The sequence below is a fragment of the Nuphar pumila genome, chromosome 2, assembly GCF_984573655.1.
Source record: "Nuphar pumila chromosome 2, dmNupPumi1.hap1.1, whole genome shotgun sequence".
Lineage (NCBI taxonomy): Eukaryota > Viridiplantae > Streptophyta > Magnoliopsida > Nymphaeales > Nymphaeaceae > Nuphar > Nuphar pumila.
In genome coordinates, this window is record NC_143250.1 from 91,364,666 (window position 1) to 91,383,342 (window position 18,677).

Here is an 18,677-nt window from a genome sequence, read left to right on the forward strand (position 1 = left end):
AAAACAGCGAAAACAATATTTTTCTTTGGGTTAAACATTCTGAGCGGGTTACAATATAATCAATCATCATAACTAAATTAAAATGTGAATCACATTAAGATTTAATTTAGTTTCAATAATTTAAAATACATATCAGAGTACTTTGATAAAAATAATTATTTTTCCAAAACTATCCACGAGAAAGAAAAGGACTAGCTCTCCATGTCGCCCATGCATTCTGCATTTGCTTCGTAGTTGCATATCATAATTTACCTGAAACCCCATAAAATGGATCAAACTTGTGAAATCCTGGTAAAAAATAGCATACTTGCAATACATGTATGATATCATAACACATTCAATCACAACCTCATATATTACTCATGTAACACACATCTTAGTAGTCAATAATATAAAAATCATGCTAACAATTAAAATAATAGGTAAGTTATATGCACATCCATTTATGCTAAGTTTTGCAACAATACAATAAATTATGCATGTGCATGAACATATACAATATGCATAAACTTACCATTTCAGTGTTGTGAGTCCTTTATGCATGAATAAGTTATTATCTTGAATTATTGTTTCTTTCTTAAATGATGCATGCCATATTCTATCTATATGCAATTCACAATCTTGTTTTACTTGTCAATATTTGTTTGTGGGTACAACACTGACTCTCCCAGATGGAGGTACGACTCAGGTTTGTATTTTCAAATAATTGTCTTATTAACTTGTATGATGCTCTAAGTGTGCATACTCCAGAAATGGAATATATATTTTATAGAGAGAGTTTTCAACTCCTACAATATTGATATATCAGATTTTTTTCATGAGTCTTGCCTACCACACCGCGGATAAATCATATTAGTTCTCTCAGTTACTCATTTTGTGGATGGGGAACAAAAGCAACCATACGTGCTAAGCCAAATATCTCATAAAACCGTCAATGCCATGCTTAGTCTTTTAATAAGCCCCAAGGAAATTAATTTTATTTTAAATTTTAAATTAACTCTCTTATTAATCATGTCAATGCAAACATGCAACCATATTTAGGATTTATATGCAACAACATTCATGGCACTCTATGCATGCTTTCGATTAGTCTCTACCATAAAATTAATACGATAATGCAATCATTATGCATTTACATAGTCAAGGTAGGTTAATTATTGATATTTATGCATTCTCAATTCAATTAATAATAAAAAACATTCAGTTAACATGCATATCAGTCCAATATCTCATTTAAGCATCAACAAACATGCCACACAAAATAAAATATAACTGAATATCAACACATGCTATACTGTGCATTTTAGATCCCTATTAACTTGATTTTAAAAAACCTACCAAAAATCACAGAACCGACTTTAACTCATAATTTTACTGGGATTGCATCATCATCTTGGAAACACAATCCAATAAACAGAATTGCAAAATTCATTGTAATAAAAAAAATTAGGACTAAACCCTCTTCAGGAAAAATATTAGACAAATCATGTTAACTGCATAAATTTATTTTAGTTTGAGAATTTTTTTAAGATTTATAGAAAAATATTTTGACAAAATTCTATTTAAAGAATCTTGTTATACATGTTACCTTTCACCCAGATTTTTTATAATTTATTTTGATCACTTTTGATCAAGGTTTTGGAGCTTTCAAAATCTTTGGTCGGAACAGACATACTGACATGACAGAAAATATGTGCTCTATTGCAATGGACGTTTTGGCCTCAAAACTGAATCAAATGGGATAAAATAAGATTCTAATTTCAAGCACTCAATGTGTAGAACACTTCACTATGTTTCTTTTTATTTATTGACCTCATTTGCATAAAGATATTGATTGTTTTTTTAAACTAGTTAAAACAAAAAAAAAAGGACAGAATAATCAAGATTCAAACTCATGTAAGAACAAGAATCATGGTGAAATATATAATCACGATTTTTGGATACTTTAAACACATTTACAATATCATACAATACATCTTCGATCATATTTATGCTAATCTTGCTAAAACATTAACATTCATAATCCAAGAATCATAAAACCTTCATAAAATATCTCAAATATAATTTAATCTATGCAAGAAACATAAAAACATAGAATTATGAATTATTTATGTAATAGCATGTCATTTAATCATAATATACATGTCCTAATCTACCATATACGATCATATTAACTTTCTTTATCGTAAAACATCAAAACCCTAAAACATTTTTCGACAAAACTTTTTCAAAATGATTTTTGCATATTTTTAACCAAAATCTATGCAAGAGACATATTTAAAGCATCAAGATCTATGAAAAAACACTTAAAACATGCTTTTACATGCTGAACAATCCAATAAAATGTAGATCTATCTATTCACATGATTTTTGCTTTTTAAGATTTTGAAACTAGTCTTTTTCAAATCATTTTCTCAATTATCGATTTTCTAAAACACCATTTTGAGTTTTCAAAAATCTTTTTCATGTAGATCTAATAATCATATATATTCTAGGCATAGATTACATGTAGATCCAAGCCCTATATCAAAAAGACGGTAGGTTAATGCATCCCAAAATCGAATATTATAAAATAGAGATTCTCTATAAAAATGTGCTTCCTGTAACAATACTGTTGCTTTTTTCTCTACTCACACCTTATTCCAAATTGGATTAGACCTTCACAAAGGTAGTTGCAAGTCTCTAATGAAGGTCTAGATCACATCTAAGGTTGGGAGAAAGAAGATGTGAGGAAGAAGGACAAAGGATATACACTTCAATTGGGAGAGAGAATTAACCTTGTTATCCCTTCTCAAGCAGACCTCTATTTATACATGAGCTTAGACAAGAGTCTCATCTCTAATATAAGAGGTTAATATCTATTAATTATCTTTATTAATAAAACAAGTAAATAAATTATAGGTCATAACTTATTAAATTTCAAAATTGATTAAGTTAGTGAAGAAACATGGGAACTTCTTACCTTAGCTTGGGATCTAGAACTATGATAACCTTCCAGGAGGCCTACTGACCCAAACACTCAACAAAATTTGATGTTTAAATAGTCAATTTGATAGCCCTCGAAACATAAATTGTCATAGGTCAACTCTGATTTAATAGGTGAACCACCTATCGGCCAAAATTTCTATCAGAACAATAATAATGTTGTTTGGAGAGTCTATCCCTATGGATCCAATCCAAGGAGATTAGATCTAAATATCCTAAGTTATAACCAATCCATCCCTGAATTGATTCAAATGTTATGGATTGTATCCAACCTAATCCAAGTTGAAAAACAAAAAATAAAGATCGATCAATTTTAAAAATTATATTTTTTTAATCAACTCATAACCGCAATAACCAAGTCTGATCTTCGGCTCATAACGGACCCAACTAGAGTCCTAGTTTAATTTAAACTCTTGAATATCGCCTGAATTTAACTTGATTTTAACCTGAATTTTACTTAAATTTCACTCAAACTTAAAAGTTATAATAAACAAAATTCGCAGGTGTTATATATATATAGTAGTTGGTAGTTGGTAGTTGCCAATCACTTTTCTAGCCTACCGCTAGCTTACTAGGCTTTTTAATGTATTTCTTAAATCTAACCATATAGATGTATTGTACATGTTTGATTTTGTATGAATAAACTCTTGGACCTGAAACTAGATGACGTTAGGCATATCTCTTGCAGCGCTGGAAAGGGTGCAGTAAATCTGTTCGCAAAGATGTGCACCCCATCAGAAACTAGCAGTTTCTTAACATTGGAGAGGCTCTATTTTTCCTGAACAGAAATCAAGGAGAGCAGCGGGGGCCCAGCCAACAGGTCAGACCTAAACCGAGTGGAAGAGTCATCTCGAACCTCACATGACAAAAAAAACTTCAATGCTCTTCCAACCCTAAAAGATTCCTTTCCAACATCAATATTGCCCCCCCACAAACTTCTATTACGAAGATATATTTCTCTCATGAAAGCAACCTGCAGAGAATCTTTACAATGTTGGATTAACCACCATGATTAACGTGGTGGTTATCCACAATGTGGATACATCCCCGATAAGGGATGATCCTGCCGATAAATCAGCATAAGATAAAGGGGAACGGTTACGCAAACCGTTCTCACCCTATGCTTATAAAAACAGAGTATCATGAGCGACCCTAAGAAGGATACTTCCCAGAAATGAAAAAGAAGGTCTACTCACCGACTGCATCCGGAAGACTGGGCTCGTGGAGGGCAGCAGTCCGGCTGAGCAGAGAAACTCCGACGACCATCGACGATGAGCACAACAGCTCCATCAATGGCGGAATCAGGTACGCGTGCTCTGTGTTATTTCTGTTTTTACGCAGGGCCACCGCTGCTCAGGGGTGCCGATTGAGGCTTCACCGGAAATCCACCACCGGAATGGGAAAATCCCAACAATGGGTTATAGGCCCACACCTTGCCTTCCACTGTGAGGTTTCCGGCAACTGTCGCCATTGAGCGACAGTGTTTTCAAGCCACAGTCGCCATGGGGCGACATACCCCTTTTTCCGGCGACTGTCGTCGTCGGGCGACAGACAGCAAAAATAATAATAATAAGGGTTTCGGGTTTTTTTCTTTACCTGAGGCCATAAGGCTGTTGTTTCTTTCATCGTCGCCGGAGACTGCCGCGCAGTGTTGCCGTTTTTCTGGCCAACCACTGTCTGGCGATGTGAGCATCCAGTCGACGGCGTTTTGGGGTTTCCTATAATGCAGTTGCGTCGGGTTTGGGCTCCGTGAGAGTCGTCGGACGTCGTGGTGGCTCGCCGTCGATGACGTTGGTCGTCGACAGGCGACACTAGGTCGCCGACAGGCGACGTTGGTCGCCGGTGGGTGACATCGATCGCCGGCTACAAGAGGGGGAAAACCCCTTTTTTCAGAAAATCGGGGTTTTCTGCCCCCGCCCCCCTTTTCAATTTTTTAACGGGTGGAACTGGACCGGGTCTGACCCGGATCTGGTAAACCCCGTGTCAGACCCGGATCCGGTTATTACTGGGTCTGGCTCAGATCCAATAAACACTGGGTCGACCCAGATCCAGTTTATTACCGGGTCTGACCCGGATCTAAATATTACTGGGTCCGACCCGGATCCAGTTCTTATCGAGTTTGACCCGGATCTGGTTATTACCGGGTCCGACCCGGATCCGACCTGGATCCAATCAGTACCGGTTCCGACCCGAATCTGGTTACAAACCGGGTCTGACCCAGATCCAGTTAAACCACGGGTCCGACCCGGATCCAATCTGTACCGGTTTCGACCTGGATCCGGTTTGTATCGGGTCTGACCCACATCTGGTTACAGTCGGGTTTCGACCCGGATCCAGTAGGATCTAGGCACTATTTGGCCTGAACCGGATCAGGGACTGATTCAGCCCCCTTTCAGGACCGGTTCAGAGCCGTTTTTGACCGGCTCCTTCCAGTTTCTCACCGGTCCCGAGATGCTAAGACCCTATTTTCTTAAATATAAGAAAATGCAGGGATTTTGGCATACAGTTATAGGATTTTTATGAACTTTTGTCCATACTTGACCCGGTTCATAAGGTTCAGAACCGGTTCAGACCCTTGGATGACCGGTTCGGGGCTGTTTCAGACCGATTGAGAGTGCTATTAACCGGTTCTTGCTAGAGGACCCAAGATTTTACCCATTTAAGTTTGGATTGGGTAATTGTTCATGCATTTATTTGTAATTTTATATGTGTGAATGACGTTTGTATAATATTGGCATTAAAGATAGCTGGATAACTTAGTGGATTCATGTCACCAAAGTGACTGAATACACGTATGTTGTCAAAATGTTGTACTATCATATGGTTTTAGCCAATATTACTGTTGTACTTATATTCATGAAACGATAACCGACCAATAGTAGTTTTATCGTGTTTAGAATTTAAGTAGGGTAGAATAAGGTAAATGTGTCGAGATACATCACACATGAGTATCCAAAGGTACCTTGTGTTGATGGTCTAACTTCACAAGAACCTTAGTTTTACCGAATATGGTCGGTAGGCGAAGTGGTTTCGCGTGTCGGAGCTCTTACCAAAGTAGGATTCCGATGACCCCCTTCACTCGCCTGGAAAGAAGCACATCAAGGGCCTTTATTATTCTGCTTTTTCCATTAAAGTTTTAGTCTCGTACGAATGCTTCTTGATACGTGTTTTTTGTCATGCAGTTTCTAATTCTGTGATTTTAGATGGCTCTAGCTCTATACCTTTTCTAAATAGATCTAATTTTAGTGATTGGAAAGAAAATGTTCTTTTTGCCTTAGGGTATATGGATGTAGATCTGGCCCTAAGGATAGATGAACCTGCTGCCCTCACTGATCAGAGTACTGCTGATCAAAAGATTGCTTTTGAGAAGTGAGAGCGATCGAATAGAATTAGCTTGTTGCTTTTGCAATCTAAAGTAGCTAAGAACATTCGTAGTATTATCCCACAATGCAGAACAGTGAGGGAATTCATGAATGCCATTGAGGCACAGTTTGTGAGTTCAAACAAGGTCAGAGCCAGTACCCTGATGCCAAAACTTATATCTATGAAATATACTTGAGGAGAAAACATTCGTCAGCATATTTTGGAGATAAGGAACATAGCATCTCAGCTAAATGACATGAAGCTCACCATCTCTGATTCTTTCCTAGTGCATTTAGTCCTAACATCCTTACCCTTGGAATACGGACCTTTCAAAATCTCTTACAATACACATAATGATGAATGAACGTTCAATGAACTTATGTCCAAGTGTGTTGAAAAAGAAGGGAGGTTGAAAGGGGAGAAGGTGCAGAGTGCACATATGGCTTCTCATACATCCAAGGTGGGACCAAGGAAGAATGCATTTAAGAGAAATGCTAGGAAGAAGCCAACCAGGGATAAGTCATCCCAAGAAAAGCAATCCAACTTTGCTCCCATAAAGTGCTTCTTTTGCAAGAAGAAGGGACACATAAAGGCAGATTGCATAAAGTACAAAAAGTGGTTGGAAAAGAGAGGTAATTTGTCATTTGTTTCTCATGAGTGTAATTTATTATAAATTCCTGAAAATAGTTGGTGGATTGATTCTGGTGCTATTGTTTATATTTTCAACTGTCTACAACTGTTCCTGAGCAGAAGGGAACCAACAATGCATGAGAAGAGCATCTATTCGGGAAACAAGATGCGTTCACATGTGAAGGGTGTTGGAACCTGCTGGATTACTCTAGATACAGGCGTAGTTTTAGATCTTTATGATGTGTTTTATATTTCATCATATAGTAGAAACTTAATTTCAATTTCAAAGTTGGATAAATTTGGATATTGTTTTAAGTTTGAAAATTTCAAATTGTTCATATTCAGAAATTCAATTGAAATTGGTTTTGCATCAGTTTATGATGGTTTATATCGATTGAGTGTGAAGATCCAAACTCAGAAGTCTTTGACTTCTGAATACGCATTGGTTGAAAATAAACGTAGCATGATGAATGATAAATCTTACATGCTTTGGCATCGAAGGTTGGGTCATATCTCTGAAAAGAGAATAAAGAGACTTGTGAATGAAGGGATCTTGCAATATCGAGATTTTACTGACAATGACCTATGTGTTGATTGCATAAAGGCTAAGCATACAAACACATATAAAGAGGGTGCCAAATGCAGTAGTGAGATATTATAAATAGTCCATACGGATGTATGTGGACCGTTTTCTCCCTGTTACACATGCGAAAAATATTTTGTCACCTTTATTGATGACTATTCTCGGTATATGTATCTCTACTTGATTTTCAAAAAATCTGATGTTTTTCAGATGTTTAAAGAATTTAAGAAAGAAGTAGAGAAACAAACTGATAAAGTTATTAAGATAGTCAGGTCTGATAAAGTTGGCAAATATTATGATAGGTTTACTGAGATGGGGCAAAGGGAAGGACCATTAGCGTGATTTCTCATAGAGGAAGGTATTGTGTCTCAATATACCATGTCTGGTAGTGCCTATCAGAATGGTGTAGCTAAAAGGAGAAATCGTACGCTTAAGGAAATGGCCAGAGCTATGTTGAATTATTCAACGCTTCCCATAAAGTTGTGGGGTGAAGCTTTAAGGACTGTTGTGCATATTTTGAATAAGGTTCCTACAAAATTTGTGCCTAAAACTCCTTACGAGCTGTGGACAGGTAGGAAACCATTACTGTCTTATATGCACATATGGGGATGTCCTGCAGAGGCTAAACTGTATAACCCCCACATTAAAGCCTTTGATCCAAGAACAACCAGTGGATATTTCATTGGTTATTCAGAAAGATCAAAAGGGTACAAGTTTTATTGCCAATCTCATTCACCACAGATTGTTGAAACAAATAAGGCTAAATTCCTAGAAGATGGTTCAGTAGGATTAAGTGCACTTCAAAGCCTTGGTTTTGAGGAAGAACATGTTCAAGTTTCATCACCTGTTAAGGAAAACATCGAAAGATATCATATTATTATTCCTAATGATGATGTGGTTGATCATTCGGTTGTTAATGCACAGATCCAAAGTGAACCTATTGTGAACAATACGGAAGAGCACGAACAGGATGATCAGGTTCAATCTGAGCCCAAGGAACGACCTGTTTGGAGATCCACAAGGATTAGGGGATCTGCCATACATCCTGATTATGTGGTGTACCTTCAGGAGCCTGGTGATTTCATAGATATGGATGATGACCCGTTGACTTTTATTGAAGTTGTTGAAAGCAAACAATCTTCGCACTCGATAGAAGCCATGAAAGAAGAGTTAGATTCTATGGTTAAAAATCAAGTGTGAGATCTTGTCATGTTACCTAAAGGAGTAAAGCTCGTAGGGTGTAAATGGGTCTTTAAGACCAAGAAGGACTCCAAAGGTAACATAGAGAGACATAAAGCAAGATTGGTTGCTAAAGGATTCACCCAGATGGAGGGCATTGACTATAATGAGACATTTTCTCCTGTCTCAACTAAGGAGTCAATGAGGATAATTTTGGCCCTCGCAACTCATTATAACTTAGATCTACATCAGATGGATGTGAAAACAATGTTCCTCAATGGGGATCTGAATGAAGAGGTATACATGGAACAACCTCTTGGTTTCTCTGAAGATGATCGTTTGGTATGCAAGCTTAACAAATCAATATATGGACTTAAACAGGCCTTCCGACAGTGGTATATTAAATTTTCCCAACTCATTGTGACTTTCGGGTTTACATAAAACATTATTGATCAATGTATATACCTTAAGGAAAGTGAGAGTAAGTTCATTATATTGATGTTGTATGTGGATGACATCTTACTTGCAACCAACAATATAAAGTTACTTTGAGAGACAAAACAGTTTCTTGCATCACATTTTGATATGAAAGATATGAGTGAGGCTGCTTACGTTCTTGGCATTGAGATTCGTCGAGACCGAGCAAAAGGTTATCTAGGCCTCTCCCAAAGATCCTATATAGAAAAGGTGTTAAAGCGATATAGGATGGAGAATTGTTCTCCTAGTTCTACACCCATATCAAAAGGTGATAAGCTGAGCCTAAAGGATTGTCCACAGAACGATATTAACAAAGCACAGATGAGTGCTTATCCATATGCATCAGTTGTTGGCAGCTTGCAGTACACGCAGACATGTTCTCGACCAGATATTTCTTTTGCAGTAGGGGTACTTGGCAGATTTTAGTCTAATCCAGGTTTACCCCATTGGAAGGTTGCCAAGAAAGTCTTGCGGTACTTGCAAGGGACAAAAGACTATATATTAACATATCATAACGTTGATCACCTCGAGGTCATTGGCTACTCAGATGCGGATTTAGGAGGATGCCTTGATAGTAGAAAGTCTACTACTGGGTACGTCTTCTTACTTGCTGGGGGCGCAATCTCTTGGAGGAGTGGGAAGCAGACGACCACTGTTGCCCACACCATGAGGGCAGAATTCATAGCATTGTACGAGACTACTTTGCAGGCTATATGGCTAAAGAACTTCATATCACAGTTAAAGGTGGTGGATTCCATTGGGAAGCCATTGAAAGTCTACTGCGATAATGAACTTGCAGTGTCCTTTTCGAACAACAACAAAAGTACTACGTCATGTAAGCATATGGAATTGAAGTATTTTGTTGTTAAAGAAAGGACGGAGAATCATTTTGTGCATATTGTTAATATTGGTACCAAAGAGACGATCGTTGATCCTCTTACTAAAGGGCTAGCACCGGGATTATAGTCCGAACATGTAATGATGATCGGATTGTTAAACTCTTTTTGACATATGCATATAAATAAAGTGATCACTTTCAGTTTTTTATTCTCATTATGGTTGTTGTCAATCTCCTAAGGATTAGAGATTCAACTGAGAACCTTTAGAATAGATTATAAAGGCCAATCTATTCATCAAGTTATTCCCATAAGGTTTTCTGATTAAAAAGATTTATCGTCGGATCAAGTGGGAGAATGTTGGATTAACCACCACGATTAACGTGGTGGTTATCCACAATGTGGATACATCCCCGATAAGGGATGATCCTGCCGATAAATCAGCATAAGATGAGGGGGAACAGTTACGCAAACCGTTCCCACCTTATGCTTATAAAAATAGGGTATCATGAGCGACCCTGAGAAGGATACTTCCCAGAAGTGAAAAAGAAGGTCTACTCACCGACTGCATCCGGAAGCCTGGGCTCGTGGAGGGCAGCAGTCCGGCTGAGCAGAGAAACTCTGACGACCATCGACGACGAGCACAACAGCTCCATCAATGGTGGCATCAGGTACGCATGCTCTGTGTTATTTCTGTTTTTACGCAGGGTCACCGCTGCTCAGGAGTGCCGATTGAGGCTTCGCTGAAAATCCACCACCGGAATGGGAAAATCCCAACATACAAGCCACATCTAATGCTAGTTTTGCCAAAGATGCAATATTCATCTCCTCGAGTAACGTCCCAAGCAATCAAATGAGGCCTCCTATACAGAGTCAGTCCTGCCACAACAAGCCCCGAAACATCGTTTCCAGCTGTCCAATCACCTTCTTAAGAAGTTTGAAGGTGAGTAACCAAAAAAACTGAGATACTGGCCAGAGTATTCTGGATAAGAAGAATCATCCCTGCATACGAAAGGAGTTTGGATTTCCAAGATTCGATACGCTATTGGACCTTAGCAACAACCGAGCAGCATATGGCAGTGTTAAGCTTGCCACTACAAAGAGGCAGTCCCAAATATTTGAGAGGGACGCTGCTGAGATTCCAATTCACGACTTCTGAAATTAAAATCACTTCATCATAAACTACATTAAAAGGAACAATTACCGATTTTAAATCGTTGGCCTTCATGCCTGCCGCAACCTCAAAAAATAACATCATCAGCAAAAAATAGGTATGTGACCAGATGCACAAGATGAGGGATCGGCCTCAAGCTGGTTGGCTGCAACACTCGCATCCAAGCAACGAGTAAGCCTCCCCATCACAATAAGAAATAAGTACGGGGAGATGGGATCTCCTTAACATAGCCCCCGAGAGCTCACAAATTTCTTTCAGGGATCCCGTTAAACCACACGAAATGAGGCCGTTGAAACACGAAGCATGACAAACTTCACCCAATCAGGATTTAATCCAAACTTTAGGAGAGCGCTCTACAAAAAAGGCCACGACACTCTGTCATACGCTTTTGACAAGTCCAGCTTTAAACACAAGGCCGGAATTTTCTTGTCGATAGAATGAATCAATTCATGTGCAAAAAGGCTACTCTCTCTGATATCTTTTCTTTAAAAAAAAAAAGTCCCTTGATTAGACGAGATAATCTTAGTGAGATATCTCTCATTCTATTCACCATCACCTTGAAAATGATTTTATAAATAAAATTACAAAGCAAAATAGGTCAAAAATCCTTGAACTGATCCTTGGACCATGCAATTACAATGTATAAGAAGAATCTTTTAAGGGTTGAAAATCAATAGCTTAAAATTTTCATAAATATTCAAACATAAAAAATTACATTTCTTGATCTTATTACTACGATGATCCAACAATTGATTCCTGCAAATGGACAACACCGAATGCATCTACAAGGTTTGATTTTCAATAAAACCTATGAAAATATCGATTCATACCAGCTAACATATTTGGTTGGTAAACATATTTCAGTTTCCCTTGTTTAGGCTATATATATATATATATATATATATATATATATATATATATATATATATATATATATAAACTCACACTCTAAAATGAAATCTTGCATGTGCAACTCTTGACGAAATTCACATCATATATTGGGATATAAAGTAGCCATTTTTGCATCCTATATTATGTGCAATTTATGATTTCTACAAAAATATTGTGTTAATTTTATTTTTAATGAGATTTAGCAAGATCGACAAAACGTTGTGACGAACGTGCAAAAATTGAGACATCCACATATATATATATATATATATATATATATATATATATAACACGCTAAAATGAAATCTTGCATGTGCAACTCTTGACGAAATTCACATCATATATTGGGATATAAAGTATCCATTTTTGCGTCATATATTATGTGAAATTCATGATTTCTACAAAAATATTGTGGGAATTTCATTTTTAGTAAGATTTAACAAGATCAACAAAACGTTGTGACGAACGCACAAAAATTAAGAGATTCACAAATGCTAAGGGTAAAAAGGTCCTAAAAAAGGCAAGAACCTGTGAAATTGAACATCACGTGAATTTTAGCAAATTGTGAGGCTTTTAGGAAAATGCATCATTTTTGTCGTACATTATATATATATATATATATATATATATATATATATATATATATAGAGAGAGAGAGAGAGAGAGAGAGAGAGAGAGAGAGTCACTAGAATATGAGAACTAATGTATGAACCATAAATTTTTTAATTTTTTTATTCTTTTCTCTTGAATCTAACCATGCATATGTGATCTACATGCTTGGTTTTATAAGAACACACTCTTGAATCATCCTATTTTGATGCATAAACTAGATTTTTTAAGGCTTTAAAATCAATGGCTCGTATTCTTCATAAATATTCAAGCATTCAAAATTCATATTTTTTCATCGAAAGTACTTTATCCAATGGTTGATTACTAGCAAATTCATCATGTCAAGCACATCCACATGGTTGGATTTGCAAAAAAGTGTCAAAATGCCCATATTTTTAGTTCTCATATTCTAGTGTGTGTGTATATATATATATATCAATTTTAATAATTTTATACATTTCCATAGTATGATCAATTAATGTGTTAGTTATTTTTTATAAAATTGTTAAAATGGACAAAATAATAACAATAAGCATATCGATTTTAAATTTGTTATGAGAATAAATCCATAGCAAACTTGTTAACATCCATGAAAGGTTCTTGAATTGTGTACGTCGCCCAGCCAGATTGAAAATAAAAAGGTTAATGAACATTTAGATATCGCACATAGCATACTCATGACGAACTTCAGTAGCATTCAGAATATCCATATGCACCAGCAAGATGGTATTTCCCTTGAAATAATCTTGCCATAAAATAACAAAAGGAACTCTTGGAACCAATATAGCAGATCGAACCAATCCCGCCAAAAGGAATAGTGCTGATTTAACCTAACATTCGACCAAGAACTCCAAGCTCAGAAACTGGGGCAGCTCACTTCGGGGCCAAACACTCCAAGCTCATAAATGTGGCATCTCACCAAGGTTCGCTTATTCAGTGCCTTTGCATTCCAGTGTGACGAAGCAAAAACCAATTACAATCTAATAAGTTTTCTACCTAAGCTTAACTTGCAAGCGACAAATAGCATATCACAGCAGAACAAGGATGCATGTCATTAATAAGAATGCAATATGCAGCATGTACCACCGAGGTGGTATGCCATGGAGTAAGCGGGGTCCTGTGTCAAGCTGAAGGCCCAGGTTCGAACCCCACTGTCACCTGGGGCTGCTGTTGCTTTTACACGGTTGGGGCACATAAGGCTGGGTGATTGTGTCTCCAACCGGGAGTTTTACCTTGCAGGGAGGTGGGCCCGCTAGTGACCCGGTTCTTGGTGAGGGTTCCTTCATCATAAAATTAAAAAAGATATGCAGCATGTGGTTGTGGCTCTTTATTGAATATACTAGCATTTCTGCTGATCGTATGATTATCTTATCACAATCCTCAATTGGCACAGAAATAACTCCGCACATCCAATCTCATTGAGAGAAAAAGAATCAAAATCTTGTATAGAAAGCACGCTGACCAGAAAACAGTTACAACAGCCTTTGCTTCTAAAGAAGCATGGACCTGATCTGATATTTTAATGGTTCTGACATACAAATTCCTAACACACTTCTGAAGCATCCCTCAGCCACCATGTGTTATCATATGTCCTTAAAAGGGGCATACAGATTTCCGTTCACATAGTCGTTGTCCACCAGGCTGACTAGGAAATAGCTCTTTTGTACCTGTCCATTACAACATTTTGCAATTACCATAGCTGCCAATTACCAGCTAAGTGAAATTGAAACAAATAACGAAATGGAACACAATCAGCGATACCTCTTCTAGTATTTGCCTCGAGGCATCACCTTCTTGAAACAGGCAAGCCCACCCCTTTGTCCAAATCTCAAATGCCTCATCTTTCCAAACCATGAAGCTGGCAGGATCTACAACAGTAGGCTGGATAATTTCTTTTGCTGGGAAGACACCCCAAGTTACTGCATTTACATCATTTGGTCCTACATTTGATATGCTTTTACCATCCTTGTTCACAGCTATATAGGTAAGAGAAGGCAATCCTTTGCACTTTTCAACCAGTGCGCTTAACTTATCTGGAGAGCAGAAGAACTCAAGATAGGCCTTCTGATAAACATATCCACCAGGTCCACCCCATCCTGAATAAGAAGAATGAAGCTAAGTCACACACACAGAGTTGGAAAGAGCACTAAACAGTAAAAAATATTAACATGGAGGAATGGCGTTTGCCAAACAGATTTGAGGTGATCCTGTGTCATAATAGTTCAACCGAAGTAAAAAATGTCTGACTGAATAGAAAGCTTTTGAAAAATGCTGTTAGTTCCGTCAATGCAATTAAAATGCTCAAAACAGAATCAGACAATCAACATCACATATCACATACATCATAGGGAAGCTTTTTTCAAGATGTCGAAGGAAGACCAAGGATGAAGCTAAAATAAATTAGTTGGAAGCATAATCAGTTTAGAAGCATGGAATGATGTGTTCTAAACAAAAACTTCCTACTCGTGGTTTCACCAGGAAAACATTAGGAGTTGAACAAAGTAAGTTCTATCAGCTTAATATGATATATTTGTAAGATATTCAAGGTAGAGATGTATTGTAGTCGTCCTAGTAATGCCTTTAATTTTTATAAGCTGATATATGTCTAGGAACTCATTTTACTATTAAATTGATATCTTGCTAAGATGTTGCATGAGAAACCAATGACGAAATTAAAGCTTAGATGGCATCCTCAAGGAAGCACAAGTTCTGCAGCTAGATCACTCAAAAGTATATTAATGAGGTCTGAATGAATACCAACTACACTAATGTGTTCCCAATGAATAATAACTCAAAAAACACCACAACCACATTAACATATCCATGCTCACATCAAGAACACCCTTCCTCTCCCCCCACCCACACACACACAGACACATTTGGGTCAAAAGGTAGACAGAAGAATATTCCTATTAACAGTTCAAGAAAAGCTCATGTCACTTGGTCCCTTTTGTCATTTTCTTGCATCAATCTTGGAGGTAGAAATCTGATGGACGGATGATTGGAAAAACTAGTATAAATTAAGTAAATGATACTCAAGTTTCTATTTCCTATCCTACTTGAGAGAATCTCAGAACTCATAATACCTTAATTCTAAGCAAAACAATAGTAAGGTTGGCAAAAAAGAATTCTCAGAAAATAAGCATACAGTGGACCATCCAGAAAAGATGAGGCAATAACAAAAAAATGTGAATGTCTGTGCAAGTATGAGCATCAGCATGCCACTGTGTACACACTCACAACCGCAAATACACGAGGATACTTTTGCTTACCAACAGAAGGAGAATCAGATTTTTCCCCATTGACTGCTGGTTGACTGTTGATCGTAAGAAAACCCTTTGAGTTAACAATGTCCAGCTCTTCATTTATCATTGCTGTCTCTGGCTGAAGCCCGTCTAACTCTGACCAAGGATTGCTTTTAATTTTCCCAAGGCAATAATTTATGAATCTCTAAAATCAACAAAATGTAAAATTGGTCATATCTATTCAATCATTCACTCAAGTTCTAAAGATAAAGTAAAAAAAAAACATAATTTTGAAAAAGAAAAAGAAAAAAGCATCACATTTATCAGTCACTTATGACTTAGAAAATTACCTCGTGAACATCTTCAAAAGATTTCAATGTGACACCCCACTCCTCTTGGAGTTTCTTGTCACGTGATCGACGACGCATGAACTAGCATAAACATAAAGTTCATTGGTTAAGATTCAATAATATCGAGATTACACAATTAAATGAATGACAAGATGATGTTAAAGCTTATTTCCTGATAATACTTTTAAACAGTTGTGAAAAGAAACAAATGGCATAAATTCTGAGTGTTCTGACAAAATTGATCACGGCTCACAACTGAAATAAGCTACAGAAAAACTGAAGACCTACTTATCCCTGAAAAAACGGCTGCTAAAAAATGCCACATAAAGAGAATAGCTTCCTTCAACCCCCTAAAAGAAGGGGGGGGGGGGGGGGGGGTGGAGGATTTAAACACGTAACCAAATAGAGTTTATCATGCAGTATCATTCTTCTCAGCATGATTTGCATACTGCTAATGGGAATAATCAGATTGACTTCCATAGATGTTGGATGATTTGGTCCAACAAAGAATCAATGGAGAATTTGAGCAATTAGAACCAAAGTTGTCAGTCGAGGAAGCGTGAGCAGGAAGCGATTCGAAAAGCGAAAGCGGGAAGCAAGGCACTTCTAAAATTTTAGGAAGCAGGAAGCACAGGACGACTTAGAAGCGAACCGAGAATCGTCTCAGAAGCGAGAAGGAAAGTTAATCAAAAGCAGTGTTATAAAAAATGCGCCTTGAGGCGCAAAAGGCGCGGCCCTTTGTGCCTCAAAGCGCAAGCCTGAGGCGCAAAAAAAAAATTACAACAAGACTTCTAAGACATAATCAAAAAGATTTTTTGTAGGTTAATCCCATATATTTTCCAGTTATTTCAGTTATGTAATAAGTTTCTTAGTATATTACTATATTTTAACTTTTGTTGGTTAATCTCGTATATTTTTCAGTTATTTCAGTCATGTAATTAGTTTCTTAATATATTTTAACTTTTGTTGGTTAATTTCATATATTTTTCAGTTATGTAATCAGTTTTCTAGTAACTTTTATATGTTAATCTCATATTTTTAGAATAATCTCATATATTTTAACTTTTGCAGGTTAATCTCCAATATTTTTCAGTTATTTCAGTCATGTAATTAGTTTCTTAATATATTTTAACTTTTGTTGGTTAATTTCATATATTTTTCAGTTATGTAATCAGTTTTTTAGTTACTTTTATATGTTAATCTCATATTTTTTAGAATAATCTCATATATTTTAACTTTTGTAGGTTAATCTCATATATTTTTCAGTTATTTCAGTCATGTAATTAGTTTCTTAATATATTTTAAGTTTTGTTGGTTAATTTCATATAGTTTCCAGTTATGTAATCAGATTTTTAGTTACTTTTATATGTTAATCTCATATTTTTTAGAATAATCTCATATATTTTAACTTTTGTAGGTTAATCTCAGATATTTTTCAGTTATTTCAGTTATGTAATCAGTTTCTTAGTATATTTTAACTTTTGTTGGTTAATCTCATATATTTTCCAGTTATGTAATCAATTTTTAGTTACTTTTATATGTTAATCTCATATTTTTTAGAATAATCTCATATATTTTAACTTTTGTAGGTTAATCTCATATATTTTCCAGTTATTTCAGTTATGTAATCAGTTTCTTAGTATATTTTAACTTTTGTTGGTTAATCTCATATATTTTCCAGTTATGTAATCAGTTTTTTAGTTACTTTTATATGTTGATCTCATAGTTTTTAGAATAATTTCATATATTTTAACTTTTGTTGGTTAATCTCATATATTTTCCAGTTATGTAAACGGTTTCTTAGTATATTTTTTCTTTTATTGGTTAATCTCATATATTTTCCAGTTATGTAATCATTTTTTTAGTTACTTTTATATGTTAATCTCATATTTTTTAGAATAATCTCATATATTTTAACTTTTGTAGGTTAATCTCATATATTTTCCAGTTATTTCAGTTATGTAATAAGTTTCTTAGTATATTTTAACTTTTTTTGGTTAATCTCATATATTTTCCAATTATATAATCAGTTTTTAGTTACTTTTATATGTTAATCTCATATTTTTTAGTACCTATTTGATATTTTCTATTTCTTATTGGTTGTTATTTCATCAATAAAGCATTTCTTTATTTATTTGTATTTTTAGATATTTTTTTTTATAATTTTTTAAAAGTTTTCAAAAAAAAATTGAGGCTTACGCTTTACGCCTCGAGGCTTATGCCTCGCCTCGGTTTTTGGTGGAGCACCTCGCTACGCCTCAACGCTTTTCACAACACTAATCAAAAGTGATCTAGGAAGTGAACCGAAAGCAAAGAGGGAAGCAACCTAGGATTCAAGTGGGAAGCAAATAGGAA

The 18,677-nt window shown here is 36.1% G+C and overlaps 1 protein-coding gene across 1 annotated transcript in view; it reads right to left on the minus strand.

The window, feature by feature from the left end:
- Positions 1 to 14,145: 14,145 nt before the first annotated feature.
- LOC149846077 (putative methylenetetrahydrofolate reductase (NADH)) overlaps positions 14,146 to 18,677 on the minus strand; it is a 34,573-nt gene continuing 30,041 nt past the window's right edge. The window contains exons 10-13 of the mRNA XM_089996160.1: positions 16,323 to 16,403; positions 16,000 to 16,177; positions 14,489 to 14,823; positions 14,146 to 14,394 (exon numbers count right to left, since the gene is read on the minus strand). Of these exons, the coding sequence (XP_089852286.1) occupies positions 14,311 to 14,394; positions 14,489 to 14,823; positions 16,000 to 16,177; positions 16,323 to 16,403 (678 nt within the window). The 3' untranslated portion in view covers positions 14,146 to 14,310. The remainder of the gene's footprint in view (positions 14,395 to 14,488; positions 14,824 to 15,999; positions 16,178 to 16,322; positions 16,404 to 18,677) is intronic.